Source organism: Danio rerio, chromosome 3, assembly GCF_052040795.2.
Source record: "Danio rerio strain M-AB ecotype USA chromosome 3, GRCz13ab, whole genome shotgun sequence".
Lineage (NCBI taxonomy): Eukaryota > Metazoa > Chordata > Actinopteri > Cypriniformes > Danionidae > Danio > Danio rerio.
Window position 1 is genome coordinate 1,879,971 of NC_141023.1, and position 25,176 is coordinate 1,905,146.

General features: G+C 35.8%; 1 protein-coding gene across 1 annotated transcript; it reads right to left on the bottom strand.

The window, feature by feature from the left end:
• Positions 1-797: 797 nt before the first annotated feature.
• Positions 798-23,598, bottom strand: LOC147845378 (GTPase IMAP family member 8-like). The gene is made up of 3 exons (XM_087243605.1): positions 23,504-23,598; positions 11,837-12,428; positions 798-2,136 (listed from the first exon to the last, which is right to left on the bottom strand). The coding sequence occupies exons 2-3, from the start codon at positions 12,414-12,416 to the stop codon at positions 1,043-1,045; spliced, it is 1,674 nt and encodes a 557-aa protein (XP_087099731.1). The 5' UTR covers positions 12,417-12,428; positions 23,504-23,598; the 3' UTR covers positions 798-1,042.
• Between the last annotated feature and the right edge of the window lie 1,578 nt (positions 23,599-25,176).

The following is a 25,176-nucleotide window of genomic DNA, read 5'->3' on the forward strand; positions in this document are numbered from 1 at the left end:
GTTTTCCTGCAAGTCTGCTTAATAATACAAACACACACAGACTGTAAAATATCATCTGAATTAATATTGAACACAGTTTGCATACATATTAAAGATGGATCAATTAGATAGTAGATATTGAATATAGATTTTAGTAGGATTTTTTTTTTCAAAGGGAATTTTTAAATTAAGAATTTCACATGCAATTTGTTTATAAAAGCTCAACAATTAATCTAAATACCAAACAATCAAAATGACCCTGATCCACTCAGCACAAAAAGAATAAGAAAAGTCATTCTATAAACTGTGAACAAAACAAATCAAGATAAATGCTGTTAACCAATGCACAGATTACAATCTGCCAGCCAGGGCTGAATATACAGAACATTAACTTTACCCAATTTATCATTAACATGACCCAGTCTATCACATATTCAGTTGTTACAAAACAAACTGAATATCCATATTTCCATAAATAGTATACAATTTTTCAGTTGTTTTATACATATTACTATCCTTTAATGTTAAAGATTATGCTTTATTCGTAAAGAAAGAGACGAGTTTAATTCAGACATTGAAAATACAATAACTAGCAAACATTCATTGAGTTGAGTTCATTCCAGGTAGGGCTGCATGGTATTGTAAAAATCTGATAATGCAATAATTTATTTTTCTGTGATTAAATTTTTTTATACTTCGCTTTTGTCTCATTTCTAGTCCAACTAAAAAAAAGAGAACAATTAAGATTTTTTTTCCCCTTAAAACAAGCAAAATTATCTGCCAGTGGAGTAAAATAATCTTGTGTTTGCTTTGAAATGTATTTGGACTAGAAACAAGACAAAAGTTCTCATTAAGAAAAACTTGTTGAATGTATTCCATATAACTAGAGTAAATAAAAATTAAAATAAACCAATATATTTTAATTTACATATAATAATTTAACTAATTTTAAACAGTAAGCATCCAAACAATGTACATTATAATTCCTTTAATCATTATAGTCTCTGTAGTATAGTATCTAGTTTAGATTCAAAACTTCATGAAACAGAACTGTGATTTCTGATTAACCTGCTGAATTTAATGAAGGATCTGCTGGATTTCCATCAACACTTGTATCAGCAGGTCCTTTATTATCCGCGCCATCAGCAACCTCCCCACTAAAATATGAACTCACAGCGGCGTTAATAACACCAACACCTGCACCAACACCTGCACCAACAACTGCACCAACACCTGCACCAACACCAACACCTGCACCAACACCTGCACCAACACCTGCACCAATTAAAACACAAACTATAAAAAAATGCTTTTTATACTTGGAAAGAAATGCCCCAAAACTGTTTGTTTTGTTTTGTTGTTCTGCTTGAGTTTTATACTCTGCTCTGACTTTCTCATCTGCTTCCTTCTCCACACTCTCAATCTCCTCTTGTCTTTGTTTCTCCTTTTGTTGTTTTCTCTCCTCTTCTTCCTCTTGTCTGAATCTCTGAGCGTCTTCATACATCTGGTTAGTGTAGTGTCCTCCTCCATTCTGCTGTATCATTGAGTCAATCTTCTGCAGTAGATCCTCCACCTGCTCTCTGTTATTCACATCTCTGTTGTTGAACACATGATATCTGCCTCCACACTGCTGGACTACAGATCTTAATCTACTGTTCTCCTCTATCAGCTTCTCTACAGACTCTCCATCCAGCAGATCTCCATGAGTGAAGAGAATGATGGAGTATTTCAACACTTCTTTACCAAACATCAGCTCAATCTGCTGAGGAATCTGCTGCTCATGTTCAGTGAATCTCATGTTCACAGGAAACACAATGAGGAAAGCGTGAGGTCCAGGACTGGAGAAATACACACTTCTGGCCATCGCCATCATTAACTCTTCAGGTTTCATCTGTGTGTCAAAGAATCCAGGAGTGTCGACTACAGACACAGATCTGCCTGAAACTGTGGCCTGAGCTGCTGAACAGTCACGGGTTACTGAATTCATACTCATCACAGATCTGAACTCTTTCTGTCCCAGGATTGTGTTTCCAGCTGCACTTTTACCAACGCCAGATTTACCCACAAGAACAATCCGTCTGGATGGGACACTGGACACTGGAGTTAGTCTTGGCTTTGGTTTTTTCACAACATTCTTTCTTTGCATTGCTCCATTTGCTGTAAAAGAAAAGCAAGATGTAATTGTGATGAGTGAAAAACTTTTTCAACAGTCTTTTATCTTTAACACAGAAACAATAGGGGCTCTACAGTCACTTGAAGATTTCCCTCCTTTTGGCTGTTACAGTTTGTAATTTTGTTTGGTAAATGTTAACACAAATTTTACAATGTGAAAAAATGCACTTCCTCCACTAGTAATTTCTAATAATAGTTTTAATGGTAACTGTGCTAATTTAAAAGTTTTTAAACAACAGATAAGAAAACTATATTTGTAACTCACATCTTTCTTGCAAGATGCCATTTAGAGAGATGATTTGTTGTCAGGACATGACTTTAGATTACATCACAGTCAAATTAATTTACAAAATTACTACAGATTTTGCAAGCAAACTGCATTGTTGTAAAGTTTGTTTTATTGATATTGTTCATATTATTATTTGTCACAGAGGAGAGAGAGAAAGAGAGAGAGAGAGGACCGATGAATATTACTAACTGATTATGTTGTTTTCCACTGTGAGCGTTTTATATATTAATTCATGTAACATTTGAGGCTCATAGACAACATTTTCTTTTAAAAAGTGCAAATTATTCTAAAACAGCAAGAATTAACAATGAATTTTAAAGGTAGTTTACCTAAAACTGACAATTCTGTCATCATTTACTCATTCTCTGCTGTGTACAGAAGGAAGAAAAGTTTGGAACAAGTAAAAGATATTCTGAAGAATGTTAGAAAGCCGGTGTTACGGTTTAACTGGTGACCGTGTTAACTGATGTCCCTTTCCAGATGTAAGCTATTCACGTTTGAAGATTTGTCACTTTTTCACAGCAATAAATCATGCCTATACCAAATAAAGATTCTTATTACTTTGGTCAGTGTAAACATTACTGATTTTAATATCTGTGTAGCAGAACAGTATAAAACAAAATTAATCTAAAAATAAATATAATTTACATGTCATCAACGGAATCGAACTCGTGTAGTCAAAAGACTGAGTACTGTGGTATTTTTCAGTTTAAATAAAACTTTGACATGTTTTTCATGCATAAGAAGTCTTTAATGATTGACCCATAGGGTGTTGGTTACTATGAAATCGTCTGAAGGGTTAACAGCCATATTGTGAGCACGGTATAGACCAGTATTGCAGACTGCTGAGACAAGCACATCCTGTTATTGAATATAGGTGCGAGTTCTAAGAACGACAGGATGTATGAGCCATGTGTGTGCTAAGAGGAGACATTTGCCTTAAAAGGTTAACTCTTAAGAGAAGATGCACGGAAGACAACTGTGGTATAAAAGGATGTGTCTCTGAAGGACAGTTCAGAGAACTGTACCTCTCCTGCGCAGATTGTATGATTGCTTTTGGTTTGTTTCCTGCTTGAGCAAATAAAACTTATAATTTCTGACAGATTGACTCCGAACCCATTTTTGAACATGCACTGGACCCTTTGAAGTCCAACAATTTTGGTGACCCACGACGTGATGGGAAAAGGAGGAATTTTGCTGAACAGAGGGATGAACTGAATTCAACACAAAGGCGCGCCTAAAAAATAAGGTAAGCAGAAACCTTTTAAATAAATTCTGCGATTGAATACTGCAAATTAAGTGTTGAATTCAGCATAATCCTGATGTAAGTAAAATACAGAGAAACCAAAAGTAATATTTTACATTTTTTTAAATTTTTTGAAGAGTTATTGTGAGACGTCTGAGAAAGGATATCAGGGTAAATTGTTAGAATTTAAAGGAAAGGCCTTGTCCCTGCAGGGTAATTTTAGGGTGAATTACTAGAATTCAAATAAAATCCTTGTCCCTACAAGGTATAAGGGCGAATTTTCGCGCAAGAGAATTCGAAGGAAATCCTCTTCCCTTAGGAGGTAAAAAATTAAAAGTGACCCTACTCTTGACGAAGGTAGAAAGCTTTTAATACCAGGGACAAAGACAGAAAGTCATGTCTTTGTAAGGAAGTCCCCCTCCCTGGGGAGGCATTTTTGAGAGTCACTCTTGTTCTGACGAGAACCAGATACTTTCAAAATAAAAATTGAGAAGAGAAAATAATTTCCTGAGAAAGACTGATTGCAGTATCAGGAATAGATAGAGTAGGGAACATAAAATATATATATATTAAAAAAAAAAAAAAAAGAGAAAAGACGTAGGGACAGCTTAGGTAGCCCCGGGCGTGGGTGACGCCGTATACTGAGGGTCAGAGTAGGGAAAAGAGCTCAAAACATCTAACGCGCGAATACAGGAAAGACGTTGTGGAAGAAGAATACGAGAGGGAGTGTTAAAGGAAAAAATAAATGAGAGAAAAAGTTAATATTACAATTTGAGGAACATAAAGAAAATATGAGATATACTGTATATATATGAAATACTATAGAAAATATGAAATATACTGTAGAACAGGGACTAGAAGAAAAGGTTCTAGAGAACCAGGATTAGGACAGTGTAGGGAAAAGCACTGACCTGACGAGGTCATGTGTTGGTATGAATGAGATAAATGGTAAAGAAGTGTGAGGATGAGTGACACCACACCCTGAAAACAATGTTAATGTGAAGGTTAAAAGTATATGTGTAGTTGTGTCTTGAACAGGAACTAGCTGAGTCTCTCGGGTCCAAGAGAGGGAGGCAACCAGGAAGGAGACCACTGCAGAAGGAGGTGACACACTAACACATACACATATAGGAAAAGACCAAAAGAAATTTTCCATTAATCACAAAGCAAGCTTTGCAATTGGTCGACAAAACTGGGGATTTATTCACAGAAAGATACAGGGTTGACAAAGTAAAAGCAGACAGACTTTGACAGACACGAAAAAAGGAAGTTAACTGCAGCCATGCCTTTTCATGAGGAAAAAACAGTTAGGCTGAATATAGTAAAAGAAAATATAAAAAATAAATATATATATTTGATCAAATACTGATAAATGTTCACATAATAATTAGAGATTTAGTATAAGTTACTAATTAAACGGATCTATTATATTGCAGGATAAAAAGACAAGTGAAATAAAAAATAATGGGAGATATACTTAATATAGTTATAATAGTTTAAACAGACCTTGAAGCTATATGAATAAATAAATAAAATAAATAATTATAATAATAAATAATAAAGAGAAATTAAAATACAACATAAAGACCAGCTACTAAAGAAACACTAGAAGAGATACATTGGAAGAAAGATGAAGAACTGAAATAAAAGATAGCAAATCAGCTGTTAAACAGCAAAGGGATAAAATTGAGGAGTCTTCGGTCGATGGAGAGGAAAATTAGAAAAGAAAATTTGATTGGTTGAAAATGGTTAACTGAAGTGTTACTGGCCAAATATGTAAGGAAGATAATAATAATAAAAAAAAGGAAAAATTAAAAGCTAAGAAAAAAAGACTCCTAATTATGGTTTAATAGAAAGAAATGTCAAAAAGATTATAGTTTAAAATATGTCTAAAATATATATATAAAAAAAGAGAGATATTAAACAGATGAGATAGAAACTAGAAAAAGCAATAACTCTTTAAGGAAGTAACCATTTGAGGAACTAAGACTTGATATTAGAGGATGAAATTGTGTTTAGGTGCAAAATAATAATAATAATAATAATTAAAGAAGATTATAATAATAATAATAAAAGTTTGTTGTTATTCTAAGATTACTAATGGAGAATTGAGACAATTTTAATAGGTAGCTAATACAAATGAATGTCAATCAGACACTCCTTTTGGCAAAGTAGCAACTGCGTGGGGCACAGTAATAAGGTGAAAATTTTCTGCACCACCTGGTGCTATTCATAACATAAAGTCCACCCCTAAGGCAGATGAAACATCAGCAGCATATGTATTGAGATGTAAACTGGAGTGAGAAGCCCAGACTGGGACACATATTCATGCTAACCAATTTATGAAGGAGTGGTTGAGGATACTTCAAGCTGTGTTAAATGACTAAAAAAAAAACAAAAAAACCTGACATACCAGGAAGTGCTTCGGCCACCTGGGAGAGACACTTGCTCCATCACATCAATAGAGCTAAAGATAAAGCTGATGAGAGTCAGTCTGAGATTGAGGAACTGAAAAACCAGTTAGTGAAATTACAAGTGAACAAAGCCAGACAAGAAGTCAATGATCAAATGAGAAATATAAAGGCAAACAATTGGTGCAGTTGCCTGACCCTGAACAATCTTACATGGCACCTGTGTACAAACAGCCATCAAACCAAACACTTAAACGCCAACCTCAATTTAGAAGACAGAATAGGGGAGGCATTAGGGTCAAGGGGGTCCCGGGGGCTTACAGAGGGTGTGGATTTGGAGAGGGTTGTTTCAGGTGTGGCCGCCTATGTCAGCTACATCGCAACTGCCAGGCTAGTCAATGCTACACGTGCAATCAGCTAGGACGCATTTCGACAAGATATCCCAACGGACAAAATCCGTATGCTGAGAAAGGGGGTGTGCAAGGAGGCAAAGGCTTTGTGGCACCACTTGCAGGGCAAGCTCCAAACCCTGGAGGACAGAACCCAGGGCAGAGTGGAACACAATATCCACTCTGGGGAAGATGGGACTATTTCTGAGGAGGCCCACAGGGAGACCCAAGCGAGGCTAAGGTGGAGCAACTGTTATCTATGAAGGGTCAACAAAGACTGTCTGGACTTTTTTGGTCAACACGGGTGCGACTTATTCAACATTGATTAACCCTGTCAATCAGGACTTGATTTCACAAAAAAAAAAAACTGTGGAAGTAATGGGTTTCACTGAGGAATGTGAAAGACTGTCTTTAACTGAGCTAATACCGGTGTCTGTTGATGGACAACTACTGAAACATCACTTTCTGTTGTCAGACAGAGCCCACACGAACTTATGGGGCAGAGACTTGCTGATAAAGCTTGATGCATCATTCTATGGTGTGCTGATGGTGTTATGGTGAGATTTCCTACAGGGACGACTAAGAACTGTTCACTGGGTACACCTCACCTGCGAGGACAATGGTTGCTGTCATCGATGCGAGAGCCTGTAGGAGCTGACATTTACTGGGGCAAACTGTAGCCAGAAACCTTGCCGGGAGACGGCCTTCTCTCACTTTATGCTCAATGGAGACCTTGGGTAACTCTTATTGCACCATACATGCCTCCCACCAACCCACCTCACATGACTTTAATCTGTGACCAAAACTAAACTGAAAGAAAAAAATTTATAAGAGTGTGGTAGGCAGATTAACTAAACATATATGGGTCACAAGGTGGCCTGGAAGAGAAAGAACGGATAATGAGGTGACGGCACCAATGCTAAACAGTTTACCAAGCCAATTATGGTCTACAGGACCAGCAGATGTGGGTTTTTGCTCCTCACTCTCAGACATAAATTAAAGTTTAATAATGGAGTTAAAAAATGAAAGGCCGATATGGCAGCTACAGTATCCTCACAAACCCCAAGCTAAAGCCGGCATTGCAGACACATTTAAAGAATTGTTGACTATAGTTTTGTTAGAGCCTTCGACCTCACACCTAAACACTCCAATTTTACCTGTAGAAAAACAAAATACAGGAAAATACAGAATGGCTCATGATTTAAGTTAATGCGGTAGTGAAAACCGCCACAATGCCAGTTCTAAATTAATATACTGCATTACCAGCTTTACACCAAGAGAATAAGTGATTTTAATGTCTAGACTTAGCCAATGAATTTTTCTGTTTAACACTGGCACCAAATTTGAAGGATGTGTTTTCATTTACCTTTAGGGGGCAGCAATACAGGTACACAAGAGTACCACAAGAATTAATATTGTCTCCAGGGTTGTTAAATCACGCCATGCGAGGCCCGCTGAGTGATTGCCACTTGACTGAGGGAGTGTTACTCTATATGATGTTGATATTTTACTAGCTGAAAAATAGTGGACACCTGATTGATTGGAAGTAAGCAGGTGTTATGACACTTATAGGGAACCAGATTTAAAGAAAGTAAATTAAAATTATAGTTGAGTAGATGACACGCCACAATATTGGGACGAGTGGTGTCTGGGATAGGTGGAGTGATTAAGTGTTTAATGAATAACAATCTAGAAACAAATAGATGTTGTGGGAAAATTAGATTAGATAATGATAAACACTGGAAAAAGGAATATTTTAAATCAGTGGAGTGGGCACTGGGCCTGAAACATGATTTTAGAAATGGTGTAAAAAATAATAATTACAGGGAAATGTCAAGAGAATTAATAGAAATTTTAAAACAAAACTGGCAAAAATCTGTGCACAGACCAAAAGGAAATAAAATAAAAATCATATTAAGGGATATTAGTTTATTATGGAAAAAAAATGGAATTAATGACTTTTAAATTGTTTAAAGGACTGCAGTTTCGGGGACCTGGTGAAGCTTTGATGTGCAGTGGATCACTTATGTAGAGATTATATTATGACAAATTAACAACTTTATTCACAATTTTTTCTAAACAGGTTGCTGAAGGTGTGAGGCTGTCTGGACTAACTTGACAGTCAACGTAGGGGTGTAAAAGCGACCTGGAAGGGGGAGATTAATGAACAGATGACTAATTGGGGACAATTGACTAATTGGAGTGTGTAAGCATGTATTGGTGTAGGAGATGAATATGCTGCAACACCAATGCATGAGGCCAACTGTATATTAGATACAGGCCAACACAAAAAGGGGAAACAAATACAATGTTAAATTTTAAAATAGAAAGAAAAAAAAAAAGACTGACTTACTAACACAAGACAATCTGACAGAAAGTGTGTGAGTGACAATTGTAAGGAAAACAACATCAAAAGCATCTTGATGCCAAAAATTGTAAAGAAAGAATAAAAAAAAAAGGGAAATGAATGGGACAGGGTGTCAATAAATTGGACAGTGTTCTTCCAGATACTCCTGTTTCCCCCACAAATCCAAAAATTTGGTATGCTAAATTTGGCGTAGTGTATGTGTATGATTGAGTGTGTATGGATGTTTCCCACTGATAGGTTGCAGCTGGAAGGGCATCCGCTGTGTAAAAATATGTTGGATAAGTTGGCGATTAATTCCACTGGGGCAACCCCAGATTAATAAAGGGACTAAGCCTTAAAGAAAATGAATGAATGAATAAGACAAATTAGATTGAAGGAAATCTAGAAAAAAAATAAAATAATGACGGGTCTATAACCAGGGCCCTAGAAGGATTAAAATACTCTCAAAAGGGATGGCAGAACACTTTGGTATAGATAACCCCTTTGATGAATGGATGACCCGTGTGTTTGGAAAATATAAAACTATGATAACTTCAGTTTTCATCTCAATTGCTACCTTTGTAGCTATAATGGTGACATGTGGATATTGTTGTGTCCCATGCATCAGGTCATTGTGTAATAGGGTGATAGTAACAGCAATTGAAAAGAAAGATGGGCCACCACCCCCTTACACAATGCCATTATTAATATCTGCTGAGGGGGAGGAAGAGGAGGAAAGCCGTGTGTAAATGTCTCTCTACTAACTGTTTTTTCCGCAGATGCTGATTCATCATATATTTTGTGTTATAAGAAATGTTAAGTAGATATTTTGAGTCTAAAAGGAATCTATCGAAAAGTTTAGCTTAGATATATTTTTTGTTGTTTTGTTTTGTTTTTTGTTTTGTGTGATTGACTCAGCTGACTTGTTGTGGTCGCCCACATGTCAATTAGGGGACCGACTGGGTGTCTTTCCCCACGGTTTTCGGCCCAGTCCTGTCTGAGCACACTGGTTTAAAAGGCATTTATAGGGATTTTTATTTCTGAATTTTATGAGTGTACAATGTAGACTAGGGTGAAATGTTGATCTACAATAGCAGTCTGATATGATGCCTCAGATGAACATGTGGTGGCTGCCCATACGTCGACCAAGGTTCATCAGGACATATTGGGCTGAAAAGATTTTTTTTTTTCCCTTTATTTTTATTTTAACAAATAGATTTAGTTATAGTAGTTTGAAGATTTATTGGATATAATAAAGTGTGGCCTCTTTCAGAGGCCAAGAGAGGGATTTGTGGTATTTTTCAGTTTAAATAAAACTTTGACATGTTTTTCATGCATAAGAAGTCTTTAATGATTGACCCATAGGGTGTTGGTTACTATGAAATCGTCTGAAGGGTTAACAGCCATATTGTGAGCACGGTATAGACCAGTATTGCAGACTGCTGAGACAAGCACATCCTGTTATTGAATATAGGTGCGAGTTCTAAGAACGACAGGATGTATGAGCCATGTGTGTGCTAAGAAGAGACATTTGCCTTAAAAGGTTAACTCTTAAGAGAAGATGCACGGAAGACAACTGTGGTATAAAAGGATGTGTCTCTGAAGGACAGTTCAGAGAACTGTACCTCTCCTGCGCAGATTGTATGATTGCTTTTGGTTTGTTTCCTGCTTGAGCAAATAAAACTTATAATTTCTGACAGATTGACTCCGAACCCATTTTTGAACATGCACTGGACCCTTTGAAGTCCAACAGTACACGCATCAATCACCTTATCTAACTGAGCTACTCAGGACTACAATATGATAAGGTCTGTTTTAATATCTTTATAAGTCAAACATGTTGTGGTTGTGGACTTGTGTTGACTTGTCTTTATAGACTTATGTTAACTTGTTTCTTTGTACTCGCATTAATATGTTTCTACAAACTCTTGCGCTGATATTTTCTCAGAATAGCTCTGAATGACAAAACAGTGTTTCATTAGTTGGTCAAACCATGTTTTTTCATAGTTGTAGACTTGTGTGTACTGTGCCTTTGGACTGTTTGTATTGTATTTTTTTATTACAGATTTCCAACTTTCTTTGAAATATCTTATTTAGTGTTCAACAGAAGAGAGAAACTCATAAAAATTTGGAAACATTTGAGGAAGCGTAAATAGTGAGTAAATTGTAATTTTTAGGCAAAGTATTAAATCACAGATGCCTAAAAATGGTTTCCACAAGTTTTCTTGATCAGACCTGACATCTGTATTCATTCACTCCTTGGTCATTCTACACATATGTCCATTTTCTCTTCTTAGCCTTTACAGAAAAAAATACACTGAAAAACTCTTTAGGTTTACTTTTTTCTTTTCTTTTTTAAATAAAACAATGTGTTATTTGAACGATTAAATCCTTTTGAGTCATCAGTGTGTCAATAACTGTTGTTTAATTACTAGTATAAATGTACTAATGTAAGAAGTATGTTGCTTTATTTTGAGCTAAAAAACTGAAAATGCCAATTAGTTTTTGAAATGCAGAATCAGTTATTATCATTCATTCATTCATTCATTCATTTAACATTCATTCATTTTCTTTTTGTCTTAGTCCCTTTATTAATCTGGGGTCGCCACAGTGGAATGAACCACTAACTTTTCCAGCATATGTTTCATGCAGTGGATGCCTTTCCAGCTGCAACCCATCACTGGGAAACACCCATACACACATACTATTGACAATTTACATGCAACATGCAAACTCCACACAGAAATGGCTATGGACCAAGCCAAGGCTCGTGCTACCCACTGCGCCACCATGTCACCCACCAGTTATTATTATTAGCGTGCTTTTTTAAACACTTTTTTCTTTTGAATCTTTACATTCTGTTTCTTCCATGGCAAATGGATTTTTCATTCAATCAACAACTAAGGTTCTAAAGCATAAAAGTCATATCAAACGCAAAGAACCTACAGCATGAAAGGTGATGAAAGTTTTTTATATTATATTTAGTAAATTAAATATACTCACCCACTTTCTTTAGACATGTCTTGAGGATTTTTATAAGCAGGTCATTAACTTGTCCAGTACATCCCTTCTTCTTGTTGTTGAACAGATGGTATCGTTGGTCATATTTCTGAACGAGTGTCTTCAGTTCTTCAGTCTCACTGATGAATTGTTTTAAGGTTTTCTTTTCTTCCTCCAGTTCATCTCCTCTGGTGAAGAGAATCCAGGTTTTCTCCAAGCGGTTTTGTCCCAGTATTTTCTCAATCTTCTCCACAGTTCTTCTCTCTTCTGCTGTAAATCTGTCAACTTTGATCACAAGAATAAAAGCACAAAGTTCTGGATCACATTTCTGAAAAACACTCTGATATTTCTGCTGTATCTCTTGCTCTTCCAGCTCAGTGTTGTATAATCCTGGTGTATCATAAACAGTGACTGGAAACCCGCAGACCATTCCAGATTTCTTCTGCACATCTTTTGTGACAGAAGATCCACTCTTCTCTGATTTGAAAGCTCGTCGTCCAAGTATTGTGTTTCCAGTTGCACTTTTTCCCACTCCAGTTTTCCCCAGCAGCACCAAACTCAGACCTTTATTCACTTCCTCCATATTTAAGATGTTCTGCAAGACAAAAACATTTACATTAGTACCTGCCAAACAGATGTTTACATTACTGAAGAACTAAACAGAAAAAGATTCACAAATATGAGAAACAAAACTAATCCGTTTACATACATAAATGTTTAGTTTATATAGTATAGTATATATATACAACTAGTAGTACAGTTTGTGTGGGCCACATATGAAAAAAAGGTTTGAAAAGGGACATCAATCAGTTAATAATAATATTGATAATAACAATACATTTACTAAAGTATTTTTTCGTCTTGGTTTTTGGTTAACCTTAGTTAACCCTTGGTAAGGGAAAACACTGCCCATCCCTGATAGCAGACAATACAAGAAACACGATTTAATGTGTTCCTCTTGATTATTAATATAGTTTTTTTTTTTCCAAAATAAACATTTTCCATTTCTGGTTCTTGTAACACATTCCAAAACAAGATGTGACAGGAGCAGTTTAAGGCAGTAATCAGGTAAACTGGTGAAATAATTATGTGATGTGAAGCAGGGGATATCAACAGGTGATTGTAACTATGATTTGGTACAAAAGCAGCATTCAAGAAAAGTCTAGTCCTTTAGGAGCAAATATTATTATTGTAACCTTTATTTTACCAGGACAAACACATTGAGATTAAAAAATCTCTTTTACAAGAGCGTCCTGGCCAAGATAGGCAGTATACAGTTCACATGGCTTTAACAAACAAACAAACAGAAATCCATCTAAACACACATACAATGACAGTTAAAGACTATGTAAAACATCTACAGGCCACTGATTCAGACTCCAAATCATTTCATATCTTTTCAAAAGCATTTAGTGAAACCAGCTCTTTAAACTGCAAATTTGTTTGGAAGTTATTCAATGCAGAAGTGATGCACATTTAAAAGCCTTTTCCCCATTTCAGTACGCTCCACTGGTACTGTAAATCCTCTTTTAAATACTAGTTTGTTTGGTTTGCTACAGGTTGCATGTCAAGATAACAGTTTCACTCCAGAGAATGATCCAGATCTTCATTTATTTATTTGCATCAACTTGAGTGTGTGGTTTAAGCGATGCACACACACAGATGCACAATCCATCTACTAATTTAGGACTTTTTACACCTGTTTTTCAACTTTACGCTCATTGCAACCACTTCTAGATATCGTTCTTCCCGCTACACCAGGGGCAGAGATGTATAAAGTACTAGAGACCGAGACTTAAGTAAAAGTACAAGTGCTTTATCAAAAAGTGACTTGAGTGGAAGTAGAAGTGCTCTTTAAGCACCGTACTGAAGTGGAAGTACTAAAGTATTCAACATTTTTTGTACTTAAGTATTGCAAACAGTTTATTTCAAAATGTACTACTCAAGTACTGAAAGTAAAAGTACAAGTATTGTGTAATGTAGTTATTAAAGCAAGCAGTCAAAAGACATCATATTGTTTTGTTTATTTTAAATATCTTTTTTGGGGGCACATGATTAAGCAGAATGAAAAGAAACATGGCTTACCATACTGTTTTTCTCTCGCGCTTGAACCACAAATCTGACAGATTATAACAGCTTTTCAAAGTTGTGTGTCACAAAAACACTCCGTAATCTACTCAAAACACTATTGAAACCCATTTTCGGATCGCAAATTACCAGTTGTAAATGCTGTGAACGGAAGTTCTAAACATTCTACTGGAAGACGCCGGTCACTATGGCGCCCTCCATGCAGCAGCCAAGAAAAAGGTCTATAATTGTAGCGAGTAGGGGTGTGAGACTACACTGGTCTCACAGTGTGGTTCGGATACGATTATCACACCATCGATTCGTTTCAATTCGATATCTCGGTGCATTGACTATGCTTTCCATACATAATTATATTTTTTTCTTCACAACACAATTTTTTTTAAATTAAAATCTACATATAAATTAATATTTATATATTATTTGTAATGCAATTTTGCTCTTTAATACAGCAGTAAGATATATGAACTGTACCCTTAATTTGACCTGCTCAAAGAAAACTCTCTTTCTGAATGTTTTAAACAAAACTCAAATACATACACAGAAGACAACATAAGCATTTACTGCCAATAAACTAATGTAAATATTCTCCCGCTTGCTTTTTGAGTGCTGACAGGCGAGATCTTACACCCCTATGATTGATTATTCTTCACCTGCTCAACAGTAAGGGCTGCGATCGGCTTTAGAAATGAAAGCGCTGTTCACCAATGGCGGGAAGTACAGCCGCGGTTACAGTCTGTATGTGTATAATACGCGGTTATAACAGGTAATCAGGACTTGACATTAACTTTTCTGATCCCCAGCCACTGTGGCTAGTAGATTTCCAACATTACTAGCCACTCGCCATTTTCACTAGCCACACTTTTCTCGTTGGGTAAATATATTTTGCTTAAATATGACTTTGACATGCTAAGATGACTTGATTTAGATGTTGTGTTAATTCCAAATGTCTACTTATTCATTTAATTTCTTGTGTGTATTGGCTTGCTCATTGTGCATGAGCAAATGGGTTGTGTTGCAATGCAATCAGTTTTTATTTCACGACTTTTCAGGGCTCAAAATTAAGAATTTACCGAATTCATCTCTGACCGCAACAAATAAGTATGTTTAGCCACAATTTTTTATGTGTAAAATCAAGGAAAATAAAGCTGTATAGGTGCACTTTTTAATTCAACAAAACTTTCCTTTAAAAACAACATTACATTTAAAAAAAAAATTATTGTCATGAATCTAAAATATGCACGGTAATCTGTTCTGGCCAAAGGTCCCAGATCAGCAGTTAACTACACACAAACGGGGAGTAATCTACCATTAAAACAATGTTGTTGTAAAAAACTGATAATTAAACCATATTAACAATAATAACTGTAAGCAAATGAAAGCAGGTGAAACATAGCCTACCGTGTACATGGTTAATGTTAGGCCTGTTAATAATCTGTTCAAAGAATAATTCAGATGAAAGCAGTGACCGCTGCTGGTTAGAAAAGAAAATGTGTATTTTTTTTATTTTTTATCTTGAGCTCTTGAAAACAGCAGGACTGTGGGTGCACGATCATCGCTCTTTGTGCAGTCTATTTCAAAAGGAACCAATTGAACACGTTGCACTACTTCTAGGCATGGTTGCTTTGCGCAAGTAAATGGGAAAGCGCACGTGCTTTTTAAGTCGCGCGCATCACATCAGCTGTAAAAAAATTAATAAAAATAAATAAATAAAAAAGCTACTATGAAAGAAAGTCAATAGTTACAGGTATTCAACTTTCTTTAAAATATCTTGTATTCAACAGAATAAACTCAAAGGCTATTATTTCTGCTTTACATGGACTCAATATTATTCTTGTAGCTTAAAAATATTCTGATTGAACAACGGAAAGCATGTGGTCTGTTTTGAGGATGTTTTAGACATTTCTCTGGACTTTAAACAAGTTGGGACCATTGCTGTCTATAGAGAATGAGAGAGCTCTCAGATTTCACCTGAAGTATCTAAATTTGAACTTCTAAGACAAATCAATGTTTGGTACAACATTAATAATTAAGCGTTTTCATTTCTGGTTAAACAAACCCTTTAAGTTTACATGAACTGAAAAAGTCCATTCAATCTATAAGTGACACTCAGCAGGTTCTGCAGAACTTTTACACCAGCATCTGTAGGTCTGTCCCCAGCAACAGCATCCGTAGCCCAAATGATAAAGATCTCCACTGCTGTATGTGCATTTTGAGATTCAGCCACTGCACTTTCAGTCCTGGAGAGAAAGGAAGAAAAAAAAATACTCAGATGTGTTCCAAACTCAGTCCTGTGACCCTGTGAGTTTTACAAATACGTTTATGAAAGGAAGATGGGTCGACACACTCACCACATATTCTTTCACAAGTCTTCATTGAGGTAGATGCACAGACTGTAAATGAGGTACAAGATTTCAGGACACAATCATGCTTGATGGTTACGAATTAAAACTAAAAGTAAAAAAAAAACTCCTATCAGCATAAAAAATAATTAGCCCAGGTTTACAGCTTGAAGCTTATTACTTATTTACACATTAAATTCAATTATTCATTCACTTTTTAAAAACTTTTTAGTATAAATGTGTTATATTCAATGTTTCAACAGCAGTTATATGGATAATGCATGTTTAATATTCATTCTGTGTTTTATGTGATTTAAAAGCTTCATCCAGCTTATTAATGCACATGGGCAATCTGCATATGGACAGGGAAACCAGCAAATGTAATCATGGTGTAAATGTATTAGTCTAAAGTGTATAAGCAACTCATACCTGCTAGACTGCTCATTTTACAAAGACACACTCAAATATCTGTGGAGAAAAACAATAAGTTACAAATATTAGAGGAGCATTTTAATAAGAACAATAATAATAATAATAATAATAATAATAATAATAATAATAACTAGAATTATACATTTCCTAAAGGAAATGTGAATGGGGTTTGCGTGGTAAATCGATGGGGTAAAATGCATCACCGTACTGGCCAAAAAGCAACAACATGCTAATCAAGGTTTTAGCAACATGCTAATATGATTAGCATGTAGCTAGCATGATACTTATAGTGTTAGCATCATGCTAGCTACATGCTAATCGAGTTGCAAGCATCATGCTAACATGATTAGCATGTAGCTAGCATGATGCTAATCGTGTTAACATCATGCTAGCGACATGCTAATCGTGTTGCTAGCATGATGCTAACATGATTAGCATGTAGCTAGCATGATGCTAATCGTGTTAGCATCATGCTAGCAACATGCTAATCGACTTGCTAACATCATGCTAACATAATTAGCATGTAGCTAGCATGATGCTAATCGTGTTAACATCATGCTAGCGACATGCTAATCGTGTTGCTAGCATGATGCTAACATGATTAGCATGTAGCTAGCATGATGCTAATCTTGTTAACATCATGCTAATAGAGTTGCTAGCATCATGCTAGCAACAGTGCTAGGGTGCCCTGAGTGGTTGCTAGGTGGTTGTTAAGGTGTTGCTAGGGTATTCTGAGTGGTTGCTAAGGTGTTGCTAGGTGGTTGCTAGGGTGTTCTGAGTGGTTGCTAGGTGGTTGCTATGGTGTTGCTAGGCAGTTGCTAGGGTGTTCTAAGTGGTTGCTAGGTGGTTGCTAAGGTGTTGCTAGGCGGTTGCTAGGGTGTTCTGAGTGGTTGCTAAGGTGTTGCTTGGTGGTTGCTAGGGTGTCCTGAGTGGTCGCTAGGCCCTTACTAAGGTGTTACTAGGCGGTTGCTAGGTGGTTGCTAGGCGGTTGCTAGGGTAATTTGGGTGGTTGCTAGGCAGTTGCTAGGGTACCCTGGGTGGTTACTAGGCAAGCCTCACATACATGCCTGATGAAATATTTATACTTAGTGAGCATTTCTAGCAAGTTACAGTACATGGCTAGTCAATATTAGCATGTAGCTAGTCACTGCTAGCATGTGTAGCATATAGGAAGTTCCGTTTGCTAGCATGAGTCAAACGAGCCAATCCCCAAGTCTCTACGATGTTCTGATGCCGAGATATAGCTGTTGATGAATGGTTGCTAGGGTACTCTGTTTTGTTGCTATGGGCGAGGTTACAGAGTGAACTTGAATGTGGTTGGCTGTCCAAGTCAACTGAGCCAACCCCCAAGTCAATAGGACACTGCCAAGCAAAGATATACATGTAGGCCAGTTATAATGGCAGTCTATGGGATCAATTTGGGGGCGTGGCTTGTGAGCTTCATTATCATATTGAGATGCTCATTGGTTGTCTGAGTCAGATGAGCCATCCCCCAAGCCAATAGGACACTGCTAAGCAAAGATATGCATGTAGGCCAGTTATAATGGCAGTCTATGGGACCAGTTTGGGGGCGTGGCTTGTGAGCTTCATTATCATACTGAGATGCTCATTGGTTGTCTGAGTCAAATGAGCCCACCCCCGTGTCTCTATGACACTCCTATGTAATGTTATAGATGTGTGACCTTTATAATGGAAGTCAATGGGATCTGCAATGGGACATCCCACCCCATGTTAAGTCAATGGGGCACTTATTAGGGGTCTTTAAGTGGTTTGGGGGGGCGTGGCTTGTGAGGTTCAAAATCATATTGAGATGCTGATTGGTTGCCTCAGTCAAGTAAGCCAACCCCCAAGTCTGTATGACACTGCTATGTAATGTGATTGACATGTGAGTCAAGAAATGAATAGGAGTCAATGGGCCATGTAAAGTCAATGGGGACCCCTTTGGGACGTCCTAGCACCCGAGGGGTACAACTTATACCCCCTTTTGGGGTATGTTCTCATACAGGCTGCAACCCCCTACAGATGTTGCGAATCCCATATTTCTACGAATTTCACACTTGGCGCTATAACGCTTTAAAGGTCGTCCCATTTCGCGGGGGCGTTAGTGCTCTTCTAGAAAAATGAATGGGAGTCAATGGGGCCAATGTAAGTCAATGGGAGCACTTTGGGACGTCCTAGAGCCCTAGGGGTACAACTTATACCCCCTTGCGGGGTATGTTCTCACTTAGGCTGCAACCCCCTACAGATGCTGTGAATCCCATATTTCTGTGATTTTCACACTTGGCGCTATAATCTGTCAAAGTTGGGCGTAATGTTGAGTCAATGCGTTTTGGGGGGTGGTTTTGGGGCCCCTGCGGGGCCCCAAAACCACCCACCCCTTATAAAAGTCATAGCACACCATTCCCGATAAGGCCGCACGATTTGAGCCCACTTTCAAGGGTCTGGGACGAAAGCTGCGGGACTAGTTACGCGCCGAAAAAGTGTACGGAAGAAGAAGAAGAAGAAGAAGACAGAATAATAAACCAGGCACAATAGTAAGAATGGACTTTGCCTATGGCAAACCCCATTAATAAACCACAATAGTAAGAATGGACGTTGCCTATGGCAAACCCCATTAATAACTATCAGCTTACTTTATACTGGATTTTACTGTGACGAGTCAAAATACAGTTATTCATATTACTAAAAAATTACATTCTCCATAACAGTAAAATTTATTTGTCACATATATATCAATTAAAAAACAGAAATTAACTTGAATTGATTCTCTAAAAACAGAATTAACTTGGTGTTTGTGTCTAAAAGTCTCTTGTTATGAAATCACAAGCAAACGGGATTTAAAAGCTAAAACTGCAGTAGTTTCATTCCATGACTGACTTTTTAATTGACTTCATGGGGCAATTTAATTCAGACGACTCGTAATGTACACAATAAATGCACTTAATCAGCGATATTTGCTTAATAAGTGTTTAATTTTGTGTGTTTAAAAGATTATAACACTCCCTCACACCGTTTTTATGTTTGTCTAAGATGTTTGGAATAAAGGGTGCCTGTGCATTGATATTAGCGTAATACTATATTAAAACATGCACATATAATAAAAAAAAAACATTGCCAAATAACATGAGCAGATTACACTTACCTTGCAGGCCACTCACGCTCGCAATCCTTAGTGCTACAAATTTCAAACCACAACAGCTTCTTCCTCCTGATTTGTTGGTCCATTTCAGCTGAGCTGATTCGAAAAATGTGCAATTCCGCCATCTATCGTGTGAAGAATGGAACTGTGTCGATTTTTCTTAACTGATTAGATTTGGCTTGTTTTACCCAAGCGGCAACCTCCCAATACGAAAGTAACTAAAACTGCAATTCATCTGAAGTTCCGCTAGTCCTGGCCGCTCCTGGCTCCATAATAGAGCAAATTTCAATTGAGCCCACTGTTAGAATGGCCAACTTTACAGCAGAAAAAAAGGTGTTTACAGCCTGCTACAAAAAAGATTTTGGTTAATACAGCTAATATTACCCTTCATGACAACTGTGAGGGGGGTGAATTTTTTTTTATAACTCATCCGTTTCCTGTATATTAAGTTATATTAAGTTTGCATAATTAAGGGCGTGGCCACTTGAGTGACAGCTAGATCTCGCTGGTCGCCATCACGTCACCTCAGCTGACTCTGGCTAATTAGCCACTAATTTTGGCATATTCATCGTATTTCTGTGTTGTTTTTATGAGGCACCGAGTGCGCCGCGACACGTTACACCAGACACCCTCAGTTATGAGGCAGAAACATGAAGTGTCTCGAATCTTCTCGCCACGCATTCCAGAACTCCAAACACAGGCCTCCACCAGGGAAAACACAACGGTGCTGCGACCGCCAAGCCGCCGACCCGAAGCTCTGCCGCGTGCACCCTGACAGAAAACCACGCCCAGAACTCCGAAATGCACTGTTCTGCGCCACAAAAAGGTACAAGCAATAATTCAGATTAGAGCGATCATGTGGTGAATGCTGATCTTGTGTTGAGCCCAATAAGCCTTACATTTAAAAATAGAGCAAGGGTGTTCCTTTAGTGATATCGCTTTGACTCACACGCTGAAAATGGCGGACGTGCAACAAGAAACTGAGGATATGATGAGGCGGGCCTGTCAGTCAATATTGGTGGGCGGGGGGACCGCACACCTACATAAAGTTGCGGTCGATCTGAAAACCGCTCCAATTGGTCCACCGTTTTTGTTGTTAAATTTGAAAAAAAAAGGACTGTTTGTGTTTGTCACCCCAATATGACGGTCTATACACTATACTTACACACATGTCTGATTTTTTTTGCCATAGATGCCCTTTAACACTTACTGATAATGTGTGTGTGATGCATGCGGTGCGCGGCCAAATACTGCAGGATCAAATGGGCTAACTATTGAGTTTTATGCATGCTTTTTGGATCTGATCAAGTCACCTTTATTTAGAACGTATAATGAATGTATTAGTAAAGAACTAATGGTAATATAACTTTAATACCTAGGTAAATATCTTCTATCCCTTGATAACTGGAGACCAATCACTTTACCAAGTCTAAATTACAAAATGTAATCGTTAGCTCTCGCAAAAAGATTGAAATCAGGATTAGCGGCAATTATAAAACTCAAACTGGATTTGCTTAAAAGACATATAAGTTGTAATATGCGGCTAATTTTGGAAGTCAGATTATGCACCACATTAAATCTGATGCCATTATATTATTTTTCGATTTCTACAAAGCATTTGACACTATCAAACACATTTTTTTATTTTCTGCCCTAGAATTGTTTGGGTTTGGAGAGAAATTCATAAAAATGGTAAAAATGATATATAAGGATATCAACAGTTCAGTTCTTTAAAAATTTAACACTTCTAACAGATTTTCTATAAATAATGGAGTTATAGGCAAGGCTGTGGAACCTCAGACTTTTTGTTTTTACTAGTGGAATTACTTTCTTTGAAGATTAGAAATGATCCTGATATCAACAATTGACAATCCTTGACAATATTTGATCGTCAGATTAGAATCTCTCAACTCGTGGACGATATAACCCTGTTTTTAGAAAACACAAATCAGGTTACTAGAATCCTTAAAATCATTAATACCTTTTCAGTGGCCTTTAAACTAAGATTAAATGTTCCTAAATGTGAAATTCTTTGTTTATATGATAATCATACAATGGCAGTAAATGATATTCCTATTAAAGAAAATATTAAATATCTTGGTATTCATATTTCTAAAAGCAGTTCTTCACGACAAGAGCTAAATTTCCTTCCTAAAATTAAAAAAGCAAAACAAATATTTAGCAATTGGCTTCAGAGAGAATTAACCTGCCTTGGCAGAGTTCTTTTATTAAAAGCTGAAGGGTTCTCTCATATTATTTATCCTTCTTTTTCTTTATTTGTTCATGACAATACATGCAAACAAATGTATAGTTTACTGTTTAATTTGTTTGTTTGTTTTTTATTTAGTTTTTTTTTTTGAAAAAACAAACACTAGCATCTGAAGAAACCAACAGGTTTGAAGAAACACGTTCTCTGTTGTAAGAAAGCTGATTTTGGTTTTGACATGATTTATTTTTTTTACATCAAAGTAAATTGTATTAAAAACTGTGTTAATTCTCCAGATTCGATTTGGTACTTTATCCCACATAATATTTATAAAAAAATTGGAGGTTTCAAATTTTTGTTAACTTGTAGTTTTTCTCCACCCAAACTCCCTATAAAACTCTCTTAATTTCATAAAGAGGCTCTTTTGGCATGGAAATTTTGTTCTGTTCACAATTTTTCCCTGCACAAAGTAAAACTATGGAACAACGAAAGCATCTTAGTAAAGAATAAATAGATTTTTTTAATGAGAACTGACATGAAAAACATAATTATCTTTGTGATTTACTTAATCCACAAGGGAACTTCTATTCATATGGTGATATTATTATGGTTAAATAAAATTTCCCTGTTGTTCATAAAGAATTTTATACTGTGATTAAAGCCATACGTAGTGGCCTTGCTCATTTAATGAACTTGTCATTTCCAGTAATTGTTAAAAAAGAACCAAAGTTTTTAGTTGAAGACAAATGCATTTACGACCTAAAATGTAGTAATAAAAATATAAGAAATGTTTTCAGTCAAAGAAAAGAATCACTCTTAGGGGAAAATTTCTTTGGAATTATTTAATTGATAAAATTAATTGAAAAAAAAAAAAGCTTGGCTCTTGCCTTAAAAATTGTGTGTTTCCAACAAAGTAAAATAATTACATTTAAAAGTGTTACACAATATCTACCCCAGATTTATCCATCTACTTCTCATCAAAATGTACTGTAAGTTTAACATTAATTTTTCTATGTGTGATATAATTTGTTACTTGTTCTCATGACAAACATAACAGAATTTATAGGCAATTTAGTGTAAAAAAGTGTAAATAGCCTGCCTTTTTTTATTGGGTAAATGTTATATTCACAAATGTAAGTTTTTTTTTTATCATTGCTTAAGTTGCAGAATTTTCTTTGTGACTTAAATTGTTTAATTACTACTTTACAAAATGTTTACAAGTGTTGAAACTGTGAAATTTTATAAGAACTTTGTAAATATTATTTAATTTGATAATTTGCCCCTGTACTCAGTTTTTTATATTCTTATTTTATTATTATTTTACTTGTTTACTACTGTACTTGATGTCATGCATTGTTATGATTAATGTTTGTATTGTTAAAATACAATATATTTTTTAAAAAGTTAAAGCCTTCTAAAACACAATATCATTACATCTGAGATCATGTATGTGTCTTTAAACTTACCTCACATCAAATTAACTTTTAACAGGTTCTGGATTTGTCCTCGAGGCTCGAACGTCAGTTTGCACTAAACACAATACAGTACTTTTGTTTTTGTTCTTTCTTTGAATGATTGCCGAAGGGCGGAGCAATAGAACAAAATGGGGTGGAAAGCTGAGAGAAAGCATCAGGAATACAGCGCACAAAAATAGTTTAAGACTGCCATAATAGTGGACATAGTGTTCGACTGTAATTATGTGATTTAACTTTACATTAAAGCCCAAGTTTACACTAATAAAAATCATCAAGGCTCCACTGCAAGTGTTTGCTTTTAACATACAAGCATCAGAATATAATGTAAAATAAGGTAAACTGGCCTGTATTTATGCTAGATGCTAAGTTCTGGATATAAAGTAATCAAAATATTAAACAAAATTGGGCGTCACTTTATATTTTTTTAATACATTACAATGCATGACTTATACACATGTTGTACAATGTAATAAATGTTCATAACAGCGAGTGACAATATATTATATGATACTTACCTATTTGTGGTCATAGCATTTAGAAATATGGTGCATAATGACAATGTATTTAACATCTAAGTTGCATAATCCCTTAAAGATCTGATACTGTATTGTATCATTATATTGACAACAATAACAATACTTAAGTGTTTGTGGTTTTACTTATTTTGCTCACTTTTTACTACATATAAATTAATTATTGTAAAGTAAGCATTTAAGCATCTTTATTATGTGGTCATAATATTTATAGGTGTTTTAAAAATACTGAGCTTTGTTCCTTTACTTAAAGATAACAGAAAGAGGTTATAAGGAACTAACTTTAAGGTAAAGTTCAGAGTTGTATGAAAAAGTACAAAGGTTGATAGAGTACAATACTGTGCGGATCATAAATGACCAATCTGGTTTTATAATGCATCAAACTCTTAAATAGTCATTTACAAGGAAATGTTGACTAATCATAAATAAAAGCAAACATTTCCCACAATGCATTATAAATACACTGTAAAAAAAAAAGTTGAGTAAACTTAAAATAATTAGGCAACCTATCACACATAGCTTTTTGAGTTAACTCAACAAACAGGGTTTGAAGACCAGTGAACTCAAAATATTTTGTTGAATTCTTTAGTTCTCTGAACAAAAAGTATCATGTTCACCCAACAAGATATTTTTGTTTGCTGAACAAAAAATATCATGTTCACCCAACAAGATATTTTTGTTTGCTGAACAAAAAATATCATGTTCATTCAACAAGACATTTTGTTTGCTGAACAAAAAATATCATGTTAACCCAACAAGACATTTTTGTTTGCTGAACCAAAAATATCATGTTCAACCAACAGGATATTTTTGTTTGCTGAACAAAAAATGTCATGTTCACCCAACAAGATATTTTTGTTTGCTGAACAAATATTATCATGTTTACTCAACAAGATCTTTTGTTTGCTGAACAAAAATTTTCACGTTTATTCAACAAGATCTTTTGTTTACTGAACAAAAATGATTATGTTTACCCAACAAGATTTTTTTAGTTTACTGAACAAAATAAAACAAACTGATTCATTATGCATTTACTATTAATTTTTAGGATTCAAATTAAATACACAAGAATAGTCAATTCACTTTTTTTTATTTTTAACTGTGTTCAAATCACAATCCAAAACATTTGCA

What these genes read in the sequence shown, in the direction of transcription:
- LOC147845378 (XM_087243605.1), bottom strand. Translation starts at nt 12,416, where the DNA reads ATGGAGGAAGTGAATAAAGGTCTGAGTTTGGTGCTGCTGGGGAAAACT. An exon ending in GACATGTCTAAAGAAAGTGG is followed by an intron (nt 2,137 to 11,836) that starts GTGAGTATATTT and finishes TTTCTTTTACAG; the next exon opens with CAAATGGAGCAATGCAAAGA.